Source organism: Solea solea, chromosome 13 (genome assembly GCF_958295425.1).
Source record: "Solea solea chromosome 13, fSolSol10.1, whole genome shotgun sequence".
NCBI classification, from domain to species: Eukaryota; Metazoa; Chordata; class Actinopteri; order Pleuronectiformes; family Soleidae; genus Solea; species Solea solea.
The window spans coordinates 24,553,744-24,580,601 of NC_081146.1; the positions used below are offsets into that span (position 1 = coordinate 24,553,744).

A 26,858-nucleotide genomic window follows, 5' to 3' on the forward strand; every position below is an offset into this window, starting at 1 on the left:
CCAATTTTGACTGAAAAGCTGCAGAATTAAGTTAAATTTCAATTAGTCTGCTCTCTACCATAAATTATGTTGCGAGCACATAAGACAGATTCTTGATATTAATCTGTGGAGTCATTATTTGGCTGCTTCTTCATACTTTTGAAAACGTATTACAGCTGGCACAAACGCAAAACAAACATCTGGGAGTTTTCACATTGGCAGACGCAGTAAATTTTCTGCCAGAAAGAAAACAATACCAAAAAAAATACAACAATGTCATCAATCCTTCCTACAGGACGTAAGATTTATCACCACCCATCAGACTTATTTAGAAGGATTCTTACCAGCACTGTTTGACTAACACCTCACCTGTAATGGTGTTAATCAATGACAAATGAAAACTTAGCATGAGCCTGCTTTTTTTTTATAATTTCTTTTCAGAGATGATAGATTTGAAATGTCTTTAAAGTGAGTTTTGCGGCGTTCTATTGTGCAAACTGAGATAATTACACTATACCTCATTTTTCAAACTGCTAAAACTGAGCTGTTTGTCTTCAGTGAGGAAATAATAGATATGATAGATATGCGTTTGTGTCTACCTGAGCTCGCCTGGTTAAACCAGGCACATCATTCATTCATTCAAGTGAGACATACAGTAAATTAGCTGTGAGTTATAATAGAATAACAGAGAAAACAGAGTGTGAAACGTTTTTGTTTTTTTATTATTTATGTTACATATTAGGTGTGTCAATGCAGAGTATACATGTACAAACATAATTCTTTCAAAAAATACATTAAATTGAGCTTGGACTCGACCACTAATCGGAAAAAAGAAGACGACCTCTCCCAAAATAAAGTCTCTTCCTTCACGTTGGCCTTTTTATTTCTTTATTTTTTGTAATTATGATTTATTCCTCCCGTTTGTGTTTTAAACTAGTTGAGCTCCACCTAGGGTATAACCTACTGTATAACAAGCACTTGACGGGTATAGACATACCATAGAAAACACACAAATACATTCATCACCATCGCCTAGAAAGGTGTCGACAACACACCCCTTCCTAATGAGCTAAGTAGCCTCTGAGGATGATGACTGAATTTAAAATGTGATCAATTCACTGGCCTGAAACGTTCAACAGAGAGGTCCGTGTTTAAATAACATCTGAGAGGTATGTGTCGGTTGGAATAACCATATAAATGCTGTGTTTGTCTTGTTTTTTTTGTTTTTTTAGTGAGATACAGTCCCTCTCTCGCTCCGGAGATAAAAGTGACAAATGCACAGTATATGTCGTGTAAGTTTTTATCGAACAGATTCACTGAAATAAACCTCTGTATAAAATATAAACTCTGAAACTCGCACCACAGTTTTCTAGATTTACGCGTGTCACCTTTATACACAACGCCAGCGCCGTCCACTCGCCGCTGCCAAAGAAAAAAATAAAATAAATTCAGGATAAGCCACAGCCTTGTTGTACCGTTAAAATGTGTTAAATTTGAGTTTGGACGCGGACTTTGTTTTAAGGTGTGTTCCATTTATATCCGAAGTCAGAACTGGAAGTGACGTCACCTCAGAGCTGAAAAAAAAACATGGACTCAAACATAGAGGACTAGATAAAAACCTGTACATAACACGTCGGATAAAAACTAAACAGTACAACAAATCGTGGCTCCCTTCAGTTATAAAGTGGTAGCACCTCTTAAACACAGGATTCTAAGATGGCTGCCGCTAACGTGAATATTAAAAACATTCTTTTACTTTTGCTGTAAATTCCACTTCTATCTTGTTTGTTTCACGCTAAGTCAGTCGTGCACATACTACTCTTCACTGTAGACATGTTTCTACAGTGTTTTTGTCAACAAAATACTCTAAAGAGAGCCTTGTCTACTGCTAGGCTATTGCTAACAATAGCTAGCCCAAGATACGTTGGTACGTCCATGTTTTTTTCCCCCAAATTTACAACTGGAACAAAGAAAGTTCTGAGGTGATGTCACTCGGACGTCCGATGTAAATAGAAGGCATCAACAAAAAAACATCCTCATTAATCCAATCACATGTAGACTGTTCACACCCGGCGTTAAAATGCGTCCTGGATACGTGTCCTTTTCACCACATAAGCTGTGGAGCTGATATCGTGTATGTTTTCGCAAACAAAATAATGTCTGACTGTTTGTCAGATTTTTAAAACAATTTAAAAAAAAAAAGAAAAGATGAGAGGACGTTCAGTGTGATAGCGACCAATAAATCCACATGTTGGTGCCGATAAGTGTAAAAAAACCATCCTGAACACCACCGTCGCCGTAATTGTGCCGCGTTTCCCCTCTAAACGGGAACATAATTTACTAAATTGACATCACGTTTGAAAGAGGAAGCGCTGAAACTAAAAGCTGAGACCGTTAACTCATCAGGGAAATGTTGACTGTTGTTTTAAATCAAGTAGAAGCTTTGACTTCCCAGACTGGGTTCTTTTTGCAGCCAGTAGAGTCGCCCCCCGGTGGCTATCCAATATATTTTGACTTCTGCACTGGCGTCCTCGGGAGAACCGGAAGAATACGGACAGATTGCGTTCAAGCAGCTCAGGAATGTGGGCAGGCGTCCTCAAACTACTGCCAACTCTGGGCTTTTTTGTGATTGGGCCTGAGGACGCATTCAGGACTCATTGGGACTCTTTAGACCTGGTCTTAACATGATCTCCATGTGATCCGATCACTCAGGATGGATCAGGTCTCACGCCGTCTGTACTGTGACTTTGACAACAACGGTCTTTGACTCTTTATGACATCGTGAAAATCCCCCCAAAAAAAGGCATCCTTTCAAAATAAAACTCCATCCTGATGACTTCAAACACACGTTTCAGTGACACACACACAGTATTTTTTGTTTGTTGATAGTTTGGAATGTACAGTTCAATCACAGTCCTCTTATACCTGGTCGTCGTTTATGTCCTTTGTGGCAAAGATTGCGTCAGTCGTCCGTCAGGTACGTAAACTCCCGTATAGGCACTATGCAACCACGTCGAAAATGAAATCAAATAAAAGTTTTCAGAACATAGCAATATATTGTGAATATATAATTATATCTATAAAACAAAAGCCCTCTGGTGGCTCCTATGTCTAATACGTATAATAGTCTTAATGTAAATTATGTATGACAAAATCTAACAAATCAGTAATCTGGCATTAACGTGTATACAATCTTTTTATTAACATACCGTGATGAGAAAATGTGCAAAAACACCTCCAAAGGATTTGTTGTTTTTGGAGTCGCAGTGAGATAAAGTGACATTTATTCAGGTTTCTGTATGGTGTGTTCCATTTTTTTAGTTGGAACTTGGTGGGAATGTCCCCTGAACTTGAATTCCCAACTTCGCCATAAAAACAATGTCCTTTTTTTTACCTTCAATAGCACTTGTGTCCAATTAGTTTCACAGTAAATCAGCCGTACACATGGTACCGTTTCATTTTTATCCGTAAGACCTGTTCCACTGCTACGCTGCTTTCTGACTTTGAGACTCAACTGGAATGTGGTAAACTCAGGGGCGACGTCACTCCCAGTGCAGACGCAGCATTAACGTTCGATTGTGACGTAGCCGACGAGTATTTTAGGCTAATCTTTGAGGAAGGTGACAATGTGGAACAAAGTGAGACGCCCACCAAACAGAAGACGCACTCGGGTTGGAAAATGACTTAAGACTTAACTTTGGTTGACAAAATGTGTTTTTTGTAAACAAGAAAAAAAGTTTAGCTAAGTGTGTAAAACAAAGTTGGGTGTCTCTCCACTGAAGTTCTTTAGGTGACGACGGATCGATGGTTACATTTTCATTGAAATTTGATTGATTTTAATGTCTCAACACCATTAACGCCATGTTAGAACAGCCCATTATGATGTTAGCCGTTATCTTTCGCGAACTGTCATTAGAAGTTGCAATTTTGTTGGGTTTTTGTTGGGCTGCACCTTCTTTTTACAAGTAACCATATTTGGAATAGAGGGGGTGGAGCCAGACAGTGTCCACACCCACAATACATGTGCTCTATGGTCATTTTGACTGAACGGAACCATATTTTACAAAATGGATGTCCTACGTGAATTGAATGACCTGAAACCAGTGATTGAGACATTAATTCCTTAGGGTAAATGTTTACCAATCAATTTTTTTATTGACTTGCACATAAACCAGCAACATAGCTGCCCTCTAATGGCAATTCACGATAATGCAAGTTTCAGAGCTTCAGCATTGGCTTCATTGTTCCCCACGTCCATTTTTAGATACAGTCCATGTTGTCTATCCTGGCGGTTAATGGTAACTTAGTGTCTTTGTGTTAACTAATTATAAATTTAGCTGCAACTTTCCACACAACGTTATTAATCCACACTTCTCTCGATGAAGACGAGGCGTTTTTTTTTTCTATTCTGCGAAAACCAAAACGACAAATCGCGAGGAGGAGTTTTAACATTTTCTCTCATGACTGTAAAACATGATAAATGCAAAGGCATATTCCAAAGTTAACAGTACAAATATCAGAGAACCACTAGCAAAGAGGGACATTTAGTAACAAGTAGTGAGGTTACAGTGATGCAGTATAGAGGTGATACTATTAGAACAACCTGGATTTTGTGACGTGTGGGGAAGTGTGTGTGTGTGTGTGTGTTTTGCTTGTACTTTAAACACTGCCACATATCACATACACAGTATTACAGTGGCAACTGCAGAACAGTCTGAGCGTTTCCCCGTTTTCTCTCCTCGCCTCAGTACAAACCCACGTTCTCCCACTCCACCAGGTACTGAACCTTCCCATCTGGTGTCACGCGTCTCGCCAAGATCCTCACAGCCTCCCCTCCGCCCCAGCTCCTGGCCACTGTCCCACTGCCACCTCCGACTCCCACCCCCCCCCCTCCACCTCCTCCTCCTCCTCCGCCACCACCTCCTCCTCCTTCTACACCGCCACCTCCGCCCATGCCGTCCTGGTAAGGAGGCAGGTCGCGCAGGATGAGGGGCTCCAGCTGCTTCTGCCCCGGCTGGTGTTGTAGCTGGTGTTGGTGGTTGTGATGGTGCTGATGGAGGTGATGGTGGTGGTGGTGGTGATGGCTGCCATTGGAGCTGAGGGGGTACGGGAGGCAGGGTGGTGGTAACCTGCAAGTGTCCTCCATGCTGGGGAAAAGAGATGGTGATAAGCACGGGGGTCAGGAGCAGGCGTAGTGCACCGTCGTCTTCTACATATTTCAATGTAAAGGAAACTATCCATGAGACATGTACACACGCAACTTTTGGTGATTATTTTTGTATGCCGTGTTCAATCAGGCCTGAATGCTGAACAACTGGGTTTTTATAAAACAAATCATTTCCTGTGTGAATTGCGCGAATGTCGCCCGGCGACACGACATCTGGACGCCGCTATACTGAGAAGCACATGTTCAACATATCACCATAGCCCCCCCCCCCCTCCCCTTTACACCTGGCATTAAAATACGTTTTCTGGGATCGAATTGCAATCAGATACCGCCCTAACCACCCGAGGAAAGATTGTTGTATGATTTTGGCGAGGTTCCGAGAGAGCTGAGCCGATACTAAAATGTGACGTCGACAGACTGCCGGCCACTGATTGGTCAGAGAGTGTCGTCACTGGCAGAGTCACGAGCGCGTCGTCAGACACAAGGATCAAAGTGAACGATGCTGAACTGTAGATCAGTTAAGAAGACTTCAAAAGTCCTGAAAACATTAAGTTAATCTCCAACACGTCCAAGGACGTGTCTGGTGTATTTAGCGACAGCACTGCCGTAATGGAAAATGAACCAAACCATGTAGAATCGGGTCATGCTGTGCCGTGCAGGTACTATATAGTGGAAAAGTGCCATATGACTTCACAAGAGCTGAAGAGCGGCCCATGGCCAAGTCGAAAGGGAACTTGGCTTGTAACTAGAAGGTCACCGGTTCAAGTCCCCACCAGGTCAAAAGGGCTGGGGTACTCCTAAGCAAGGTACCAGCCCCCGTTGCTCCCCGTGCACTACTCAGTGTGGCAGCCCACCGCTCCTAATTCTGGGATGGGTCAAATCCAGAGAAATATTTCCAAGGGGATTAATAAGATTTAGAAACAATGAATCGTCAACTACTTTGATAATCAGTTTGAAGCTATTTTCATGATTAAAACAAGATTTTCAATTGTTTCAGCTTCTTAAATATAGTGAATATCGTCTTCATTTCTTTGCTCCACATAACAAAGAAATCATTACAAACTGAATCATTTTGCTTAGTGGACAAAACACGACACTCGAGAATGTCACAATTTTTCAGGTTTGACAAACACTGATGATCGTTTTCTGACATTTTATGGACCAAACGATGACTCGATTCATCGTGAAAATCATCGTTAGTTGCAGCTCTAGACTTCACGTGTGGCTAACATCGCTGTTTGCAGGAGAAAAGGGGGAGTTGATGTAAAGGGGGATGACCGTGATTGGATAGCAATCGGATCTTGAAGTGGACAACGGGGACGCACGTGTCATATCTGTATCTGATGACAGGAAACACATTCTAATACCAGGTGTAAAGCAGATCTGGACCTAGTGGCCATCTTATCCGGACTCTGACCTTCTTCCATGACTGACTGAGTGTCGATACTTTAACTATCACAGCATTTGTCGCTGATCCAGCATCAGAGGTCAAGTAGATTTAGAACATTTACAAGCCCTGGACGCCCCAGTCCATCGCCCTCAAAGTATAATCCACGCACATAAAACCAAGAAGCCGATGGACAAAGTTGCACACGAGCTATAAAAGTCTGCTTAGTGCTCAAATTAGTTTATTAACTTTGACATAAACATTTAGATTCATCACTTCTACTGAAACATTTGACATAGTCAACTACATTTTTAGTATAACTGAGATTTAGATTAAGTTTTTATGCGTTTTTTAAGTGTGCAAATACTGCTGTAAATCCGTTTAAAAGTGACTTTAATGGCATTTATTTTGTCATCGTAGTGAAATGTGTTCAATTCAGCACCTGATCCGTTATGACTTGAAGGCGTGTGACCTGTAAACGTGTGAGTGAGCAGGCAAACGAGCCAACGACTCAGCTGTAGAGTCAGGAACTCGTTCTTTCTTTTAATCTGTTACTAAATCACGCGCGTGCACGAATAGCTTCGCACAATCGTGGGGAAAATGAGGGACAATGGATGAGGAAGAGGAAGGAAGAACCTGTTGTAGTGATGGAGAGTCCTGGACAGTGCAGCGTTTCCATTGTAAGAGCTGTGGTAGCAGCCGTACATCCGCTTGGGGGCAGAGCTGCGGGAGAGACGCACAGAGGCTGGCGTGAACGACAATGAGCATATTCGAGGGGCGGCTCAGGTTGACCGGCTTGGAGATAAAGTAAGATAAAGGAGATAAAGGTTGAGATGGTTTGGTCGCGTGCAGAGGACGGACAGTGGACAAAGGATGTTGAAGATGGAGGAAAAGAGGAAAGACCACAGAGAAGGTTCATGGATGTTGTGAAGGAGGACATGAGGACAGTTAGTGTAAATGGTGGACTCAAATACAGGAAACCATGTCATAATAATTTCCATAACGTCTCCATTTCTACCCATCCAGACCATAATACCAGCGTTTTTAAACTCAAGGGCTCATGAAACAAGGACATTACCTCAGACTAAGCTCCTCCTCTGACTTCCTGGAGTTGTAAAGGTTGGCCCCTCCCATATAACCATGGCAACATGGCAGCAGCTCAATGGGGTTGGCAGGGACTGGAGGTGGACAAGCCTGAGAGCAGGACACAAACACACACACACACACAGAGATGAGACAGTGTCATCACAGGAGTCGATCGAGTGCTAAAACCTTGGAGCTCACTGATGCGTCAAGTTAATTATACATGTAAAATGTCAAGTTTGCCGATAAATATCCAAAAATGTAACTTTTTCGTTGAAAGACCTTTATTTTCATGCTCCTGCAGAACTCCTGCAGAACTGTCCTCGCAAAGAGCAGATTTATCTGTCAATCGATACTAACATCATAAAACATGTCAGTCACATCAACCCGAGGCTCATCAGACACGGCCGTCTGCACATGAGATACGCTCGGCGGCCACTTTATTAGGTACAGCGGTTTAAACTGTTTAAATCTCTATGGTTCACACAGAGAACGACCTGAAATAAGAGAGGATTTCCTGTGAGCAGCAGTTCTCTGGGTGAAAATGCTTTATTGACGCCGGAGGTCAGAGGAGAGCGACCGGGCCGGTTTTCGAGATGATTGAAAGTAAATCAAACAATCACTTGTTACAACCGGGGGTATGAAGACAAACATCTCTGAGCTCACGACACGTCAAATGTTCGAGCAGCAGAGGTCAACACTGGGTGAATAATAACTCCTGCCCCTCTACGAGGTGTTCCGTGTACCTTTCTGTAGAATCGTCTCAAACTAAACTTGATCATTATTGAAATATAATGTTCAGTTCAAGTTTGGCAATGTTTTGTGCTTAATTGTCCAAAAGTGAGATAACAAACAAAATAACAAACGTCTTAAATCATGGTCACATAACGAGTGACAGTATCTCTCTATCTCTTTCTCTATCATTGGTTAAGAAAACAAAAAAACTTTCATAGGTCGATGCATTCTGGTCCCTTACCAGTTATAACATAGCTAAAGAAAACACTAATAACAACAATCTAATTATAATGAAACAAAATGATCTGCAAACAAAAACATCAAACAATAAGAAACGATACGATAAGACACGTTACAATACACTGCGATAAAATATGATACAATAAGATAAAATACAATATCCCCACGTTAACACATCACCATGGGATATGACATAGTACGATAAGATAATAATGTATATTTATTTTATGATGCATTGCGATACAATGCGATAAAATGCGATAAGATGTACTTTTATTGAAATTCAATGTGACACAGCATTACAGCTGAAGGATTTTCTATAAATATCTAATTGTGATTATTTTGACTGAAATTGTGATTGTGATATGAGAGGGAATGGTCATTTTTAACATCGTTGTTATTTAAAATGATAACTGTGTGACGTGTGTGCAGATCCTCAGGTCAGGACGATATTTAATCCAAAATGGCAATTTCACACAAACATTTTGGCTCTAAGAAATTTGAAAATTGCAGTTCAGCATTAAAAAGAGAGCATTAATAAAATGGAAATGTACACAATAGAAATATTGCGTCGCTCTATTTGAGCTGGGATTAACTGGAGGATAAATCGTTAGATAAATGAGTGAGAAATATTACACAGTAACAATATACAGAATAAAGATGGGATTATGAGAGCCACCTCTGTTCCCTCGCTGCTGGACTCTTCTCTACAGTGGGAGATCATCATCATCATTATTATTATTATTATTGTTGCTATTATTGAGTCTTAGTCTTGTGTCTGCACCTTTAAGTGGACGCACTCTGTGAGTGCTGCACTGTCGAGGTGCCAGCACCACCTGGCCAAACTGTAATCGACTGCAAAGTGCATTTGGACGTGTTCCCAGACTTCACATATCAGCATTCCCCTCCGTCTCGCTTTCCCTCGCGCTATAACCCAAAACCTGCTCCTCCAACACAACACAACGCAACACAACACAACACAACACGGACGGAGATTAGCATCAATCAGAGACGGCAGTATGGGAGCCGAGAGCGACTTCATCTCTGGAGCATTGGAGTTCCAGGATTGCTGTAGTAAGAAGTGCACATGCACGGATCAGAGCGCTGTGTGTAGGAGGAGGAGGACGCGGAACAATGAGCCGTGGAGGTTTAAAATAGTCACACATGCCACATGCGGTGTTTGTGCCGCGCTCCATCCGTCGGGGATTGTGTTTTTGAGGATCATGATAAATGCACCGCCGAGCCGCAGATGTTGATGAAACACATGAGTGGGTTGGTTTTTTTTGGTTTTATTTTTATTTTGTGCAGTTTCTCTATGAGCTGTACATTTATTTTGTTCTAAACTGAGCTAAACACACACACACACACACCTCTACACAGCATCAGCAGGCATTTAACCCTTTAACACCTCAAAATGTCTGTCTGGACTTTAAGACTTATTAACCATAAAAGGGCAGTTATTTTCAATTTACTCAGGGCTTTCAATTTTGGAACTTAGTTTAGGGAGAGGAAGTAGGAAAATAAAACATCCGGTTTACTTTTCAGAATAAAAGATCCCGTGTTGACACCACGTCGTATTTCACTTAACGAAGAGAAAACCCAGTCCCGTGACTCCAGTTGACGTGAGACGCAAAGCAGCGTCAATTGGCGGCGCTGCGCGTTCCATTCTGCAACCAGCGTATTTACCCGGCAACAAGAAATACTCATTTCAATCCGCCTTCACATCATCAATTCATAGATTACTAACGTATGTGCAGCGACTTTTATCACATATCAGTGTGAGTGTGTGTGTCTCGCGCTGAATGGGAAGACGGAGCATTGACAATTTAAAATGAGGAAAAACGAAAAGTTTAATTTAGAAGAAAACACTGTAGTTGTACACAAACGCCAGATTTTGCATGTTAAATTTGAGTAGGTACTATTTTTGTAGTGGAAAACCAACCTAAACCGTGCCATGCTGAGGCGAGGCGAGCTGGGACGCTTTTCCAAAGACGTTGAGTCGTCGCAGGAAGCCGGCGAGTGAATTTACTAACAAACCGTCGCGTAACTCCGGTGATGCAGAGTGTGATCGCGCCGTGTTAGAGGGTAAAAAACCCAGCAAAGTACTGAGGGTTTAAAAGCCACACGGATCCAGACTACGTAATGAACCTTCGTCACAGCCTCTGCTGACTGACACGCCAGCTGTTTACCTGACTGACATTTTAAAAGAAAAAAAGAACAAAGAAAAAAGAAAGGAAAGGGAAATAAATAATAATCAGAGAGGTTTTTTTGACTGAAGACAGAAGCACTGACCTGTGTCTCTATGATCCGTCGCTTTGATTTACGCGACTCGGACCCCGTCACTCTCCTCTGGCAGGGCAGTGACAGCGGGCTGGAAAATAAAACAACAACAACAACAACACATTAATATCAGAATTATACATTTATGCTGCACTTTCTTTCTGTTATTATTGTCTCTACTGAGAGGAGTCAAACACGCGAGGCACATGAAAGCAGCAACAGTGATTTACTGGACCACTGTTTATTGAGATTAAATTTCCCCACAGTGTGAGTCCAAACATCATCGACCGGCGGACTGAAAACCATCAAACGTATAAAACGCCGTCAAACACGAACATGAGGAAGACTTTTCATCACCACGTGATTCTCTGTTACGCTACAAAAACAGTGACTCAAATGTCTGATGACAACCGACGGACTGGCACAAGAACAGATAACGTACATATCTTCATTTTTATGCTATAATTAGAGCTGCATGAGTAGGAGGAATTTAAATAAGCTCTCTCTCCCTCTATCTATATATATATATATATATATATATATATATATATATATATAGTGTCTTGGGGGACGATGCTAAAGACCGCGGAGTCATAAAGATGAAAAGGATTGATCCTCTGACCTCTGACACTCATGATGAGAGATCCAGTGTAATAATACGCTGATGTTATGGCTCAAGAGTGACACAAGGGGAATGTTTTTATAAAGATATTTCTTTAATTCTGGATTTTAGGATTCAAAAAATTAATTAAAAAAAATAAAAATAAAAATAAATAAAAATACATGTATATTATGTACAATCTTGGATACAGAAATAGCAACTTCCATCAAAGTTTGGTTGTAAAATAAACGTTTGTCTGTTTAGTTGTCATGTTTTAGGATAATTGTTCAAATGAAGCAGCTGAAAAACTCTTTTGAGGTTATTGGTTGGAACCAAGTGGCAACTATGACGTTATTTTTGTGTTTTCGGTTAATCTGTCGATTATTTTCTCGATTAATCGTTTGGTCCATAAAATATCAGAAAACCTTTTTTTTGGACATGATTTTCTCAAATGTCTTGTTTTGTCCACAAACCAAAATGACTCACTTTTAATGATTTATTTGTTATCCAGAGCAAAGAAATGAAGAAAATGTTCATATTTAAGAAGCTTTAACAATCAAAAATCTTGTTTTAATCATGGAAAAAGCTCCAAACTGATTTATCGATTATCAAATTAGCTTAATAGATTAATTTAGTCAATCAATTAATCGTTTCAGCTCTACAACGCACACATCGCTCTAATCCATTTCATGAGGATCACTGATTGGCTGTGGTGACAGAGGGAATAAGCTGACAGAAAAACCCCATCAAAGCTCTCTGAAGGCCTATTTGTGTTGAGTGTAATTCACATAAAAGTTATAAATAGTTAGTGTAAACCTTGATCTGTGGCCACATGATGAACTTTAAAGTCTAAACACTCGACAGCTCGTTGTTATGACGGCTCCTCTGCAAACTGAATGTGTGAAAGTGTGTGTCCATGAGGTCTGCAGACTCCACCACACGTGTGTGTGTGTGTGTGTGTGCACATGAGAAGCTCACTGGGAGGCTTCGGCTCTTCCCGCCGAACTTTAAGACGCGGATACTTTTGCCGGCGTGTGAAAACTGCCGTGCTTTGATTCCTGACTTAATTGCTCGTGTGTAATAACCACACACGTCCCGAGGGAATCCAGCAAATCTTATTGAGACATGAGGAGACATGAGGAGACAGACAGAGAGAGACGTTGTCCTTACTCTGACCTTCTCCTGTGTGTGATGTTGATAGGCGGCTCGGTGATGAGCGGAGACGAGTCGGACGTCAGCGGAGGCGGAGCTCGGACCTGCAGCCCGAAAAGACACTTCTTCTTCTTGATCTCCTTGCCGGATACAAATCTGGGGTGCGACATCAAAGACACAGCATGAGGTAACAAAGTAGCGAGGCTGCCCCCGCGGCTCTTTCTCACCGGAGTCATTATCACTTCATGAGTTTGTGAATTTCCTATCGTCGCCACGTTCTCTTTGATGCTCGCGGCGAGAGTTCAGAGACGTGTGGGAGAACATTGGTTCACTTAGAAATGGATAAACTGGAGCCGCTGCCTCGAGGTTTTGGTTGACCAACAGTTTTCGGTCAACACCCGAGGTCTCAAATGTGCGGCACGCGGGCCACATGTGACCCACCAATGGATTTCATACGTCCTGCTGTTTATCTATAGATTATTTTTGCATAAATGTGTTATTTATTATTAATTTTCTTATTATTATTTTTCTTATTACATTTTATATATATATATATATATATATATGTATATATGTATGTATATTTATATATGTGTATGTGTATATATATATATATGTGTATATATATATATATATATATATATACATACACACACAGTATAATCTCCGATGACATTTTCGAGCCCTGGTCTGCACACTATTTCTCTGCATGTTGACGAAACATGCCTGTTACTGTTCTAAAGGCCACTTTGACCTTTGACCTCTCACATCTAAGTAATCTTTAAATCGACGCGTGAACAGTTGTGCCCAAAACTGTAAGGGTTCTCTGACACGCTGCACGTCGTGCTAAAGCTCGACGAAATAAACTTCGTACACGGGTTTCGGACTTTTACACATTAGTGTAGTTTCACTTCCACTTTAGAAAAACGAGGCTTATTCTAAGGTTACTCTTTTTTTTATTTCAAAGTGATTACACACTTATACAAACATACTTATGGTTAATATATACACTGCACCTTTAAAATGACTCTAAAACACAGTGGAATCACTTTAACCCTTTAACACCCGAGCCCAAAAACGTCCGTTTTTTTTTGTTTATTTTGACCATAAACGGGCCAGAAGACGTCCTGTGAGTCAGTGTTTTTGCACATCTTTCAATATCCGGCAGTTATTTACAATTTACCGCATGTTAAAATAGTATATTCACAATTTAGAGTGAAGAAAAACAATAAAGGTTGTACTCAGTTGTACACAAACACCAGATTTTGTGTTAAACCTGAAATGTGAACAGTATAAAACATATTTGAAATGAAAATGTATAAAATCGTAATATAAATATAAAGTGTTTTCACCATAACATGAAATAAAATCTTAATAAAACATAACAATTGCTAGACTCCGCCCACAGCAGTTGTAAGCATACAGGTATACAAAGCCATCAGGAGTCTTTCACCTATAGTGAAAATGTCATTTAGTACAAATCATTAAAAATCATTGAGGGCTTCCTGTCTGGTTATTGTGATTCAAAACCTATGAATTGTGTCCTCTTATAAGAAGACAAAATAAAGCAATTGGCCGTAAGATTTTAGTTTCTTGAACCGTGGCGTGGTGGACTGTTTATTCCTCTCATCATACGCGATGACTTACCTGTCCTTGTGAGAGTTCAGAGCGTTGAGGAGATTGTGACAGCGGTCCTGCTTCGGCGTGTCGGAGAGCTGAGAGGAGAGGAGAGGAGAGGAGAGGAGAGGAGAGGAGAGGAGAGGAGAGGAGAGGAGAGGAGAGGAGGGAATGAGAAATCAAATGCGTGTTTACACAGCAGACAGCCATCACACTGCATAGTTACACTCTCTACGACAGCAGTAATGTCCAGACGGAGGACGACTCGTTGCAGGTGCATCATGTCATGTGAAGACGCGGCTTTTTAACTGAAACGTTTCTGTCTCTCTGTCCTGAAAATGCTAATCCTATTCAGTGTCACTATGGTAACATACGCTACATCCACACAACTATGTTTTCCTTTGGAAAAAGGGGGTTTTCCCGCTCCGTATCAGAAATGACCTGCGTCCAAGCGTGCCAGAGTGAACAGGAAGTTGATCCTCCCTCCCTCTGTTGTAGTTGTTTACTTCATTAGAGAAAGGATGGAGGATTTTCTTGTGCAGAAAAATGAGGTGAAAGTCAAACTCGAGCCTGCAAGTGGCGCTGTAACGCTGCTACACCAAAAACAGAGGCATTAAAAACAGAAAAATGTAGATATAGCCTTCATTTTACCAGTGACTTGGGAAAAATGTTCTGAAAATTGGAGTTTGTATGACGAATGCAGCCGGAGACTAACTACGAACTAAAATATTTCCCTCAGAGCAACTTTAATGTGATTATAAAGAGTTGATAAAAGTCATCAATGAACAAAAAACCCACAATCAAGAATATAATTCGAGATAAGTGATTGAAAAGCAGCTCAAAAAGTATTGAAATGTTTAAGGACGGTAATAAGTTCTTCCAGTCTGAGCTCGTGTGGAGGTCACACTTTCTCCTTAACACTAAGTTTCACTTTAATTCTGGCTAATGGGCTTTATGTCTCAAATGCACAAAGGCTGACGGCGTCATTGCACATCATTTCATCATCGCGGTGGTGCTTGCTTGAACGGCGAGGGGGAGGGGGGGGGGTGGGAGGGAGGGAGGGAAATATCAATACCGCGCCCAGGAGCAACGAGTCCCAGTTCTCATTGGTGAAGGACAGGATTTCATGGTCAAAATCAAAGTACTTCCTCTTGCAGCACAGTGAGAGATGGTAGAGCACTAAGTGAGCCAAATCCACCCTGCGTTTCCAAAGACATCAGAAAAAAAGGCAAGAATTAGACGATAAAGAAAGAATGAATATTTCACATGAATATTACTGTATTTATAACCTTTACATGAGTTCCCTAAACTTTTTAAACATTTTAATAAGAATCAAAAGAAAGTAGAAACAAGTTTATAATAATTAAATGTATTGTTTTACTGACCAGGTCATGGGAAGTCTTTGGATCGTCTCCGGTCCCTTTGTACACACAGAACACTGGAACTGGTAAAATCTAGAACAGAAACAGTAGAAAAGATACAACAAATATATAATTACTACTTTGATAATGGGTTTGAGTGTATTTTTCAATAATTAAAACAAGTTTCTGTGATTTTTCAGCGTCTTAAATGTGAATATTTTCTAGTTTTTGTGATTTTTCAGCGTCTTAAATGTGAATATTTTCTGGTTTCTGTGATTTTTCAGCTTCTTAAATATGAATATTTTCTAGTTTATTGTTCCATAGAACAAATATTAATCAAATCTGAATAATTTTGCTTTGTAGACAAAACAAGACATTCGAGAACATCACAATTTCCAGGTTTTTCCAACACCGATTAACATTTTTCAACATTTTTTGACATGTTACACACCAAACATAGACTCGATTAATTAAGAAAATAATGGACATATTACCTAATTATGAAAATAAAATAACAAAGACTTAAAACGTGAATTAAACTTGTTACAAAGACTCTACTAAGACACAAATGTGTGCGAGATGTGGAGAATAAAATGTCTAAAAATGCTCTTAAACTATATTTTCCCATTTTTTTGTACTGAATTACTGCGTCTTCTTCTTTGAGCCAAACACATCTAATAGTTATTTTAAAGTATCGTGTTTAATTTCTATTTTTCAAACCAAACAAATGTCAGTTAATAGTCAATTCTAACAGAACCCCCCCCCGTTCTCTAAATATTTTACCATATAAATCAACCTGAGTTGAAAATAAAAGGACAGGTGGGTCTGTTCCACTACAATAATAATAATAATAATATTCTGTCCTGTTTGACCCTGAAACTCGGCACCAGCATCGTGCGCATCTGTCCTTCTATATGCATGTGTTCACACTCGAAGGTCACGGGGAAGAGACGACGACGCGAGGACACGGCAACGGCTCGTGCTTACTATTCCGTCTGTGAACGCCGTATTTGCTTTTGCCTCCGTCCACACACGCCGCAGATGTTGTACCAATCTGTCTTCACGCTCCCTGACAGTCAATCTATATTTAATCCACTGGGTCTAAATCAGGAGAATTAAAATACTTCTTCTATACGTGTAATAACTTTTTATGGCGTCACCTGAGACATTTACATAGGACGCAGTTTCTGACTTAAAAAAAATTACTAAATATATATATAAATATATATATATATATATATATATATATATATATATATATTTACATATATATCTATATATCTATATATATTTACATCTAAATACATATATATGCAAATATGTATATTTACATTGGAACAGATAGAGTACAGTGATTTAACATTTAGTTTTCACACGGCTAATAAGCTAAAGGTTGTATTATGTCACAAATGTCTTTATTTTTTGACATAAAACACTGTGATGTGTTATCAGAGATTAAGGAAACGTGGTAAATTGAGGGTTATTCGGTTATAGCAGGCCAATGAGTTGTTATTTGTTGCCATCCATTCAATAACACCTGACGCTCATAACAGTTCAACACACTGAGTGTCAGCAGAGCGAGCAGAGAGGACCTAAAAAAAGCCTCAGCTCCCCTCTCAAAAATGTTACAATTAAAGGAGAAGGAAAATAAGCATTTGCAGAGGGAATGCAATAAAAAAGACAATTACACACACACATATGTATATATATATATGTATATATATGTATACATATATATATATGTATATATATGTATACATATATATATATATATATATATATATATATTAAAAAACATACCTGTCTCCATACAGTAAAGGCTTGGTCAGACACTGTGTACAGGCCTCGTGGAACCACTGACCACAGCTTCCACACTGCAGCATCTTTAGGTTCCACCTGCAATTCAACAAGAAAACACCAAGACACATAAATGAGTGAGTGAATGAATGAATCAATCAATCAATCAGTCTAACATTTGTCATTTGTCTGACAAGTCTGCATATTACGGAAGGAAGGTCAAACAGTAGAATAAAAATGTCCAGCTCACTGCACATCATCCCTTTCTTTTATGCAGAGAATCAAAGTAATAATGAAAAAAAATGCTTCAAATCCTTTTTTAAAAAGAAACTCTAATACATTTTCTCTGTGACTGACAGTATCTGTATTCAGCAAAGTTCACTTGCATCATTCCACAAAAAAAAATCAAAACAAACCCTAAGAAATCTCCGCTAATGCTGTTTGACACGTTTGACGTCCGATGTGCTGCATGTAATTTACAAATAATCCGCAGGATGACAGGTGACGATAGATTAGATCTAGAAAACGGCTTCACACACACACACACACACACACACACACACACAGTGCAGCTCAGACCGGCCTCTGCAGTGTCACTCACTCTCCAGGTCCGGCACAGTAGCAGTAACACTGTTGCTGATTGGTCAGATGCTGCGGGTCCCAGTCCAAAGACGACAGCTGGTACGGGAGTCGGAGTTTCATGAACTGCATGAGTCGGGCGAAGCGTCCCCGCTTGAGGGCCCCGCCTCTCTGGAGACACAGTTTTGAGGAGAGAAGTGACTGATCAGTGACCGCCTCAAATCACCGCCGTGTCAGAGCGGCAGAGGATGACAAATCCACGCATTCACCGCGGAGACGACAGTTCGTCTGCTTTTATTGTGGGTCAGCGGTGAGAGATAGAGTCCGAGGCGGCGGAAGTCTGCACAATGGGATACGGACGTTGAGCGATTGACAATTAAGCGGGCGCTTTCTCATCTTACATCTACAGAACTGGAGCACACGTGATTGATTGACTTTAAATGTTCTCCCATCAACTCAAGCGCAGGGTTTTTTTTCTCATAACTATCGACTGCTCATGATTTCTCGGGCACAATGTAGAACATCTCATATCGGAGTCAATAGTGAGGGGGGGAATTAGCGTGCGCCCGCCTCAGATAAACACATTACCTGCCCGTACACAACAGAGCAGTGACAGCGGAGCGTGATAGATTTGACTGGATTTCTTTCAGTATTACACGCTGAATGGGAGACGGCGAGATGTTGCAGCCTGACCTTGGTTGCGACGGCAAAGACGCACTGCCGACATATCCACGAATCGCTGTCGGCTTCCGGTTCAATGGCTGGCGTGTGGCACTCTGGATGAAAACCTGTAATGGGAGAAAGGAGGCAGAGCGTTTAATGCGCGTTTGCCGCACAGACTGTGTGAGTGACAGTAATGGCAGAGCAGCTACAGATTTAGAGCTCTTCTGGGTGTGTTTTTTTTTATTTCAGAGGAGTGTAGAAGGAAGAAGGGGAATTTGGATGTTCTTCTTCTTTCAACAAATGTCACTCAATCGTCTTCTACCACTTTATCCTGCACATGAGGATCGCTGGTGCCAATCCCAGCTGACATAGGGCGAAAGGCAGCGTTCGGCCTGGACAGGTCGCCAGTCCATTAAAGAGAAAACCCAGGCACACACAGGGAGAACATGCAAACTCCACCTGGGTCTTCTTGCTGCAAAGGTTAGAGTGCTAACCACTGCACCAGCCCCACCAAAGATGTCATGGTCAAAAGAAAAGAGGAGCACTTTCAGCAACAAGGTTCTGAGTCTAAATCCCAAACCTGTCCGTGTGGAGTTACACCACATTTACATTTAAGCATTTAGCAGACGCTTTTATCCAAAGCAACTTACAAAAGAGTTATAAGCTACATAGAAGACATCTTGGAAAGAACTCCACTAGATACGAACAGTGGTCTCATAGAAGGTGAGAGTGCCGAGGTGGATCCAAGTGCAGAAGGACAGGGGGGAGGGGGTAAGGTCTAAGCTAGGACAGAAGATGCCCTTGAAAGAGCTGGGTTTTCAAGAGCTTCTTGGAGATAGACAGGGACGCCACTGTTCTGGTAGCGCTCGGTGTCATTCCTTCTTGTGCGGGGTGTTGGCACTGCCAGGCGACAATCTTTGGAAGAACGGAGTAGTCCAGGGGTAATAAGCCTTTAAGAGAGCATTTAGGTAGGTGGGAGCAGACCCATGAAGCACTTTGTAGGCTAACATCAGTGATTTGACTTTGATGCGGGCAGCTAACGGTAGCCAGTGTAGCTCAATGAACCTCAAAAAACCAATTTGCCACATTTACATTTGTGTGTCTTCTCTAAATTTTGAAACTTGAAAATCAAAACTAGAGACCCCATTAACTCCTAAACTTACATTCAAAAGCACTTCCTTTTCCAACCAGCACAGTGTCCCCCTGGTGGCTATTCATTATAGTTTTACTTCCACACTGGTGTCCTTGGAAGAACCACCATCACAAGACTACGTCCACTTTTTATATCAGGTTTAAGAACGTCCATGTTCTCTCCATGTCTGCAGGTACGGTACTGGGGGGGAGCTAATTGGGGCCCTTCCCCATCCACTCACAGGTTCAGCCTGTCAGACTCGCGCTCCAGCAGGCTTCAATAGTGAGGGGCTCATTACTGCCACTCGCAGGTTAGTCTTGGACATGGCTCAAGACCTTTTCTCACCGACCATTAGTGGGGGTTTTAAGGGTCTTCATGGACGTTGTTGCAAAATATAACATTAGTACCGGCTCTCAGAGGCCCACTTGTTATGTTTTATTGGGGCCCCAGAAGTGCCGCAGCACAACACCACTCATAAAGGGGCCCCATTAAGGGGGTTTGGATGTAATGGTGGTGAGCTGCATATTAGGATCATCATTGAAAATGTACCTGGGAGGGCCCCAAGCATTTGCCTGGTACACCTCGTCAGTGCACCTCTGGTTACAAGCAATAATCCTGTGCCACATATCCTAATATTATTTAATTTAATCTTTAATCTTACTTACTTTTTAAATATTCTTCATAACTTTTCTATTTGTATTTGTTTACCTTTGTTTTACCTTTTTGTTGCTGTAACCAAGGAATTTCCCCCAGTGTGGGATCAATAAAGTCTAATCTAATCTTATCAAATCTAATCTTAACACATAAAGTGAAGCTGAGGAAGAAGGGTCAAACATGATCATTTTAAACTTGGATTTTTCCATTTAACAGCTGCAGTCTTTCTTTAAATTGAAGAAAAACTAAAGTCACACCATCTTGTATCATCAAAGAAACTGGATAAAGTTCCATGTGAATCAGCAACTTGTTCATTCTCATTCGAGTCAGGACACAGGTGCAACAACTTGAATCTATCATCTGTGATGTGTGATGTTCTGTGTTGTTTTCTTTTTTTTTTTAAAGACCGACACTTATTTACCACGCTTTGTCAAATCTTCAAGGTCAGTGCAGGCACTCGCTGGAGAAACCACTGCCTGACAGCGGATGATGAGGCGTGCTTTCTTACCGTGGCGACATTTGAGACAATTTATGAGGGGTTCTTTAAGAGGCGGAGCGTCGCAAATACAGCAAACTTCTTCCACTCCAGCAGCAACTGAGGCAAAAACACAAACACAGAGACGGAGCGAGGGAGGGAGGGCAAGAAGACAAAGAGAGAAACAGAGAGAGAGCAGTCAGTGGGATTAATTAATGTATATTGATTCACGTCCTTGCCACCTCATTGATTTCAGTGTCTCCTGCACCCTTTCACATTTCACTCTACTTGATGGGCAGATATTCAGCGTGGTCCTAACAAGCGTCCAACTTCCTGTATGTTTGATGATAGGAGGAGTGGGAGGAAGGGGGCGCCGTTTCCCCCTGAGGAGTCATTAGTCTAATAAATTCATAAATGAGACTCTAATCAACCAATTACATCAGAATGTGGCCAATCAGAATAACTCAGGGCTCACGGCGTCATAACATTTAACTTTTTGTGTTTCTTTGTTTAAAACATACCACTTAAGACCACCCTTAAAAAAAGTAACTCTTTATTAATACATAATAAAGAATTATGGGGTTAAAACGCACACACACACACACACACACTGATAGTGTCTCACTTTTGGCCAAGATCCTGCTACTGCTGTGTTTAATACCCTTTTAGTAATTGCATTTTCAGTGTAAAACAATGCAGATGTGTGGGCTCACTATTTGGCAAACAAGAAATCAATCAGGGCTCAAAGCATCAGAACCACAAACAAGATCATATTCTCTTTTCTGCTTTTTTGTGTTTAAGTGGTACCACTTAAGCCTACCCTTAAAAAGTAGCACTTTATTAATGGTTAATAAAGACACAGTTTTCACATGTTGATAAAGTGTCTCACTATTTGGCAAGGTCTTGCCGCTACTGTGCTGTACTTACTTGTTTTTATCAGTGAGATAGTATTTGGAGCATTTTTAGTTTGTTACGTACAAAACACATTACTCAGGTCTCACAGCATTAAAGCAATAAATGTGATCATATTCTCTTTTCTGCTTTTTTACATAATTAAGAGATATAGAGAGGTTATAACATGGTTTTCACACACTGATAAAGTGTCTCATTGCAAAACACTAAACAGACATATGGGCTCACTATTTGGCAAGCAAGAAATCACTGTTCTTTTAATCTGATGTGTTATAACATCTTATTAAGGATTTGTAGAGTGTAAAAGGCCGAATAATTTTTTTAAATATAAATAATTAATATCCAATTTATTAGGTACACCCATTCAACTGCTTGTAATCACTAACATCTAATTAGCCAATAAAACTAGAGCAATTCAATCTATTTAGGCATGTAGACATGGTTAAGACAAGCTCCTGAAGGTGAAACTGAGCATCAACATGGGGAAGAAATGAGACAGTGATTCTATTTATTCAGGAAACAACTGTATCATCTCCAGTGTTTACACAGAATGGTCTGAATAAGAGAATATATATATATATATATAAAATATGGGAAAATATAAAATTTGAGCAGCAGTTCTCTGAAACAGTTCTCACTGAGTGGAAAAGCCGTATTGATGCCAGAGGTCAGAGGAGAATGATGAGACTGTTTCGAGATGATGGAAAGGCAATAGCAACTCATATATTGTAGGTACTTGGTACGACAAGCTCTCTATCTCTGAACAAACAATAAGTCAAACCGCGAAGCAGATAAGCTCCTGTGTTCCTAATAAAGTGGCAAGTGAGTGTATTCAGTCATAGTAGTTTTAGTATAAGTTGTGCTGTTTTAAGCTCGACAGAGGATCGAATCGGGAAAGCACTCACACAGTAGAGTTTCAGCATGGACTCAAACACTTTCTGTGTAAGTAGGTCCTTAGCACTTCATGAATCATTAATGAGATGTGATAACATTTTAGATTAAAAGGGCAACAGTGATTTGTTGCTTGCCAAATATAGAGCTCACATGTCTGTAGTTTGTGTCTCACACTTTACAAAACAGCTCCCAATACTGACTCATTAGGCAGGTACCATCTTGCCAAATAGTGAGACTGCTCGTCTACCTGTGAAAACTGTGTTATAACTTGTCTAAAAGAGGGAAAGACAGATTTTAGCAACTTAACAGCCTTTTTCCTTGCTTGAAAATGACGTTTGTAACCGCTCACTGAGAAAATCAGTGATTTTACGTCACAGCGCTCAGGAGCTGTTTATCCACTGCTGCCTCCATCAGTAAAGCCAAACTGACTTCTTTGTTCGGGCGTACTGAAGTGACACAAATGTGACAAATGAGGCGGCAGTGGACCAGCGGCTGCTGTGTCCCTGTGAGCTAAAAATCAACGGTTTTCTCAATGGACTTTGGTGTGGCAGAGTGAGCGGTTTACAAACATATGTTCCAAGCCAGTAAAGACTGTTTCATGGTGAGATAAGGCAGTTATTAATCATATTCTTATGATACCGCAGACTTAAGAAGGCATGGATTTGTACTTGATGAGCTTTTTGGTGAGTGGCTGAAATAGGAAATCGTACAACCACACTACTTAAGGGTAGACTTATTAGTAAGTACCACCATTTTGGGGAAATTTGGCAAAATAATTTTGTTTTTTGTGACAATTTTTGCAATTGTGAGTGGATTCAGTTCAATATTTATTGTGTCAAAAGATTTCAAATGTCACGGAGCATTACCGCACAAGGGTATAACATTGTTTAAACAATGCAGTGTGGGCTCACTATTTGGCAAGCAACAAATCACTCAGGGCTCACAGCATCAGAACCACAAATGTGATCATATTCTCTTTTCTGCTTTTTTGTGTTTGTTTTAGTGGTACCACTTAAGACCACCCTTAAAAAGTAAAACATTAATATAGCGCTGAAATGATTAATGAATGAAATTAAATTAATCTGCAACTATTTTGATAATCGATTAATCGGTTTGAAGCTTTTTTAATGATTAAAATAAGATTGTTAAGCTTAAAAGATGTTTAAGCTTCTTAAATGTGAGTATTTTCTTCATTTTTTGTTCTGGATAACAAAGAAATCATTAAAAGTGAATAATTTTGGTTTGTGGACACAACAAGACATTTGAGAACATCATCATTTCCAGGTTTGACGAACACCGATCAACATTTTTAAAGGTTTTCTGACATTGTATGGACCAACCGATTAATTGAGAAAATAATCAACAGAATAATCGATTATGAAAATAATCATTAGTTGCAGCTCTACTTTATTAATACCTAACAAAGAATTACGGAGAGGTGATAACACAGTTTTCACACACTGATTGTCTCTCAGTATTTGGCAAGATCCTGCTACTGCTGTGTTTACTTCCCTTTCATTTTAGTATTTGGAGCCTTTTTGTTAAGTGTGAAACAGAAAAAAGAGGTGTATGATCACTATTTGGCAAGCAGCAAATCACAGCATCATAACCATGAACCTTTTTTTTCCTCTTAAAAAGTAACTTCATTAATATAATAAAGACTTATAGAGAAGTTATAAGACGGTTTTCACATGTTGCTGAAGTCTCTCACTATTCTTCCAGTATATGGAGCTTTTTCTTAAGTTTAAAAAACAATGCAGACATATGGGCTCACTATTTGGCAAGCAGCAAATCACTCATCACAGCATCATAACCATGAAAGTATTCTCTTTTGCCCTTTTCTTTGTTTAAAGGGTACACTATAGGCCATTAATGAATTGTAAAATTGCTGTACAATTTTTGGAACATTTGGCAAAGTAATTGTGATTTTTCTGACAATTTTTGCAATTGTGAGTGGATTCAGTTCAATATTTATTGTGTAAAAATATTTCAAATGTCACGGAGCATTACTGCACAAAAATTAAATCCTCTATATTCGATTGAAAATGATCAATTGACATGGCGGTAGAGCTGTTTTCAGCTCAAGGACTCAGAAAAGTGTCTGTGTAAAAGTTTCAGGAACACGAACGCCTTCAGTGCGAGTTCAGTAGTTCCACCACTTCAACAGGAAGTAACTTTTCCAGCCGGCGTGTGGAGTTTTTTTTAAAAAGTTCTACTCACACGTGTGAATGTCCTTCCTCAGCACCCAGAACTCGGAGTTGTCCTCAAACCTCACCAGACAACATTGCTTGACTCCGTCCACCTGAGAGGAGAGGGGGTGGCGGTGGTGGGTGAGGGGGGGCGGTATACATGCGTGTGTCGCAGGTGAGCAAAACGATTGTGACAAAACAAAAAATTGGAATTCTGCCTCACACACACTTACTCTTTTCACATTGCCGAGGTACAGTAGTCCATCACTCCATCGAGCCAACACATCATCTCCTTCACTTACTCCCCCCATCCTGAGCAGAGAGAGCAGAGAGAGAGAGAGAGAGAGAGCAGGGGCTTGTGTGAAATGGAAATCCGATTTATTCGATGAATACTTTGCTGCCATTGCTGACAGAGGGGGTTTATGGCCCCGGCGTTAGAGGCTGCCTCTCAGACAGATGGGTTTTCATTGCAAAGGGGGTTAAAAATTTCTTGCTCCCTCCACCTCCTCCTCCTTTCAGACCGGAGCATTTAGCAGACAGCCTGTTATCCACCACAGTAAAAGATGAGAGAGAGAGTGTGTGTGTGTGTGTGTGTGTGTGTGTGTACACAAGCAAAAGACAAAAAAATGATTAATGCACACATGAAAAAACGCACACGGCGCCGCACGACGACTGCTGCAAACACACACACTTTGATTGAACGCGCACAAAAAAATAGGACATCGGCGTGCCGCTCCACTTTGCACTTTGCCGTCTCCCCCCCCCGACCACCCGCCTCCCCCCACCCCCCCCACGTCCTCTTCCTCTCCCAACATCTGTAAAAACTTGATTAGATGCATGAAGCGGCCGTGCGTATGATGAGCATCATCTCTGCCGCTGCGTTTGCTCCAGTGCGTGCACTCAAGTCAAGAACAGACGCAGGAATCTACACAACAACAACACTCTGTGTGTGTGTGTGTGTGTGTGTGTGTGTGTGTGTGTGTGTGCGTCTTTTGTGAAGGAATAAGAGGAAACAATACGAGGCATAAACGTACAGTAAAGGTGGCCGGTGAAGGATGTGTACCTGTCCAGTAGAACTCCTCTCCGTCGGGGTCACAGTGGTTCGTGGTCAGGCTGCTGGACACGCACTGGTGGATGATGCCCTCTCATCTGCTGCTGCTGCTGCTGCTGCTGCTGCTGCTGCTGCTGCTGCTGCCCAGTTACAGATGCGCAGCCTGCGTGTTTGCAAAAAAGTGAATGAGGTGCATGTGTGTTCATGTGTGCCAAGCACCTCTGAGTGTGTGTGTGTGTGTGTTTGTGTGTGTGTCAAAGGAGGAGGAGGAGGAGGAGGACAGGAGGAGAGGAGAGGAGAGGAGAGGGGGGGACCTGACTGTCTGTCCGTCTCTCAGTCTAGTTTGTGCGTCTGTCCTCCGCGATGCCGTTTCGTCATGTTCACCGTTGCTTCCTCCCCCCCACCCCTCCCCTCCCGCCTCCACTCCCCCCTCCCTTCCTCCCTCCCTCCCTCCTCCACCTATGCTATCAAAGCGGCTCTGTCAGAATCAAGCCGCCAGAGACGCCATCATCCCTGCTTCTCTCTCTCCCTCTCTCTCTCTCCCTCTCTTTCTCTCTCGACTTGTTGTGACGCAGACATAAAACACCGAGATGGAGTGAGTGGGAGGGAGAGAGTGATAGTGTGGATGGAAGGAATGAAGGGAGGGGAGAGAGAGAGAGAGAGAGAGGGAGAGATCCAGAGGAGGGAGGCTGAGGAGGAGATGACCCTAAATCGTTGTGACAATGTGGGATTGTGATGTCTGGAGGAGCAGAGGGAGGATGAGGAAGAGAGTAGAAGGAAGGAAGAAAGGAAGGATGTTGGTATGTGTGTGTGTGTGAGGAGGAGAAGCAGCAGCAGCAGCATGCACAGCTAAGAGTGGGGGCCAATTAAGAGGCCAATTAGTGAGTTTAACCGCCTCATTAATTGGGCC

The 26,858-nt window shown here is 41.2% G+C and overlaps 1 protein-coding gene across 2 annotated transcripts; it reads right to left on the minus strand.

The window, feature by feature from the left end:
* Nucleotides 1–715: 715 nt before the first annotated feature.
* phf1 (PHD finger protein 1) lies at nt 716–26,338 on the minus strand. 2 transcript variants are annotated; one of them, XM_058648589.1, is made up of 15 exons: nt 25,961–26,338; nt 25,131–25,209; nt 24,929–25,010; nt 20,936–21,022; nt 18,672–18,766; nt 18,001–18,149; nt 17,403–17,498; nt 15,627–15,695; nt 15,317–15,440; nt 14,272–14,339; nt 12,649–12,780; nt 10,884–10,962; nt 7,612–7,727; nt 7,170–7,256; nt 716–5,126 (listed from the first exon to the last, which is right to left on the minus strand). In XM_058648589.1, exons 2-15 carry the CDS (start codon nt 25,206–25,208, stop codon nt 4,724–4,726), a joined length of 1,665 nt encoding a protein of 554 aa, XP_058504572.1. In that variant the 5' UTR covers nt 25,209; nt 25,961–26,338; the 3' UTR covers nt 716–4,723. The 2 variants fall into 2 exon arrangements, with proteins under 2 accessions (XP_058504572.1, XP_058504573.1); XM_058648590.1 differs by lacking the exon at nt 716–5,126 and having other exon boundaries at nt 5,426–7,256; nt 12,643–12,780.
* Between the last annotated feature and the right edge of the window lie 520 nt (nt 26,339–26,858).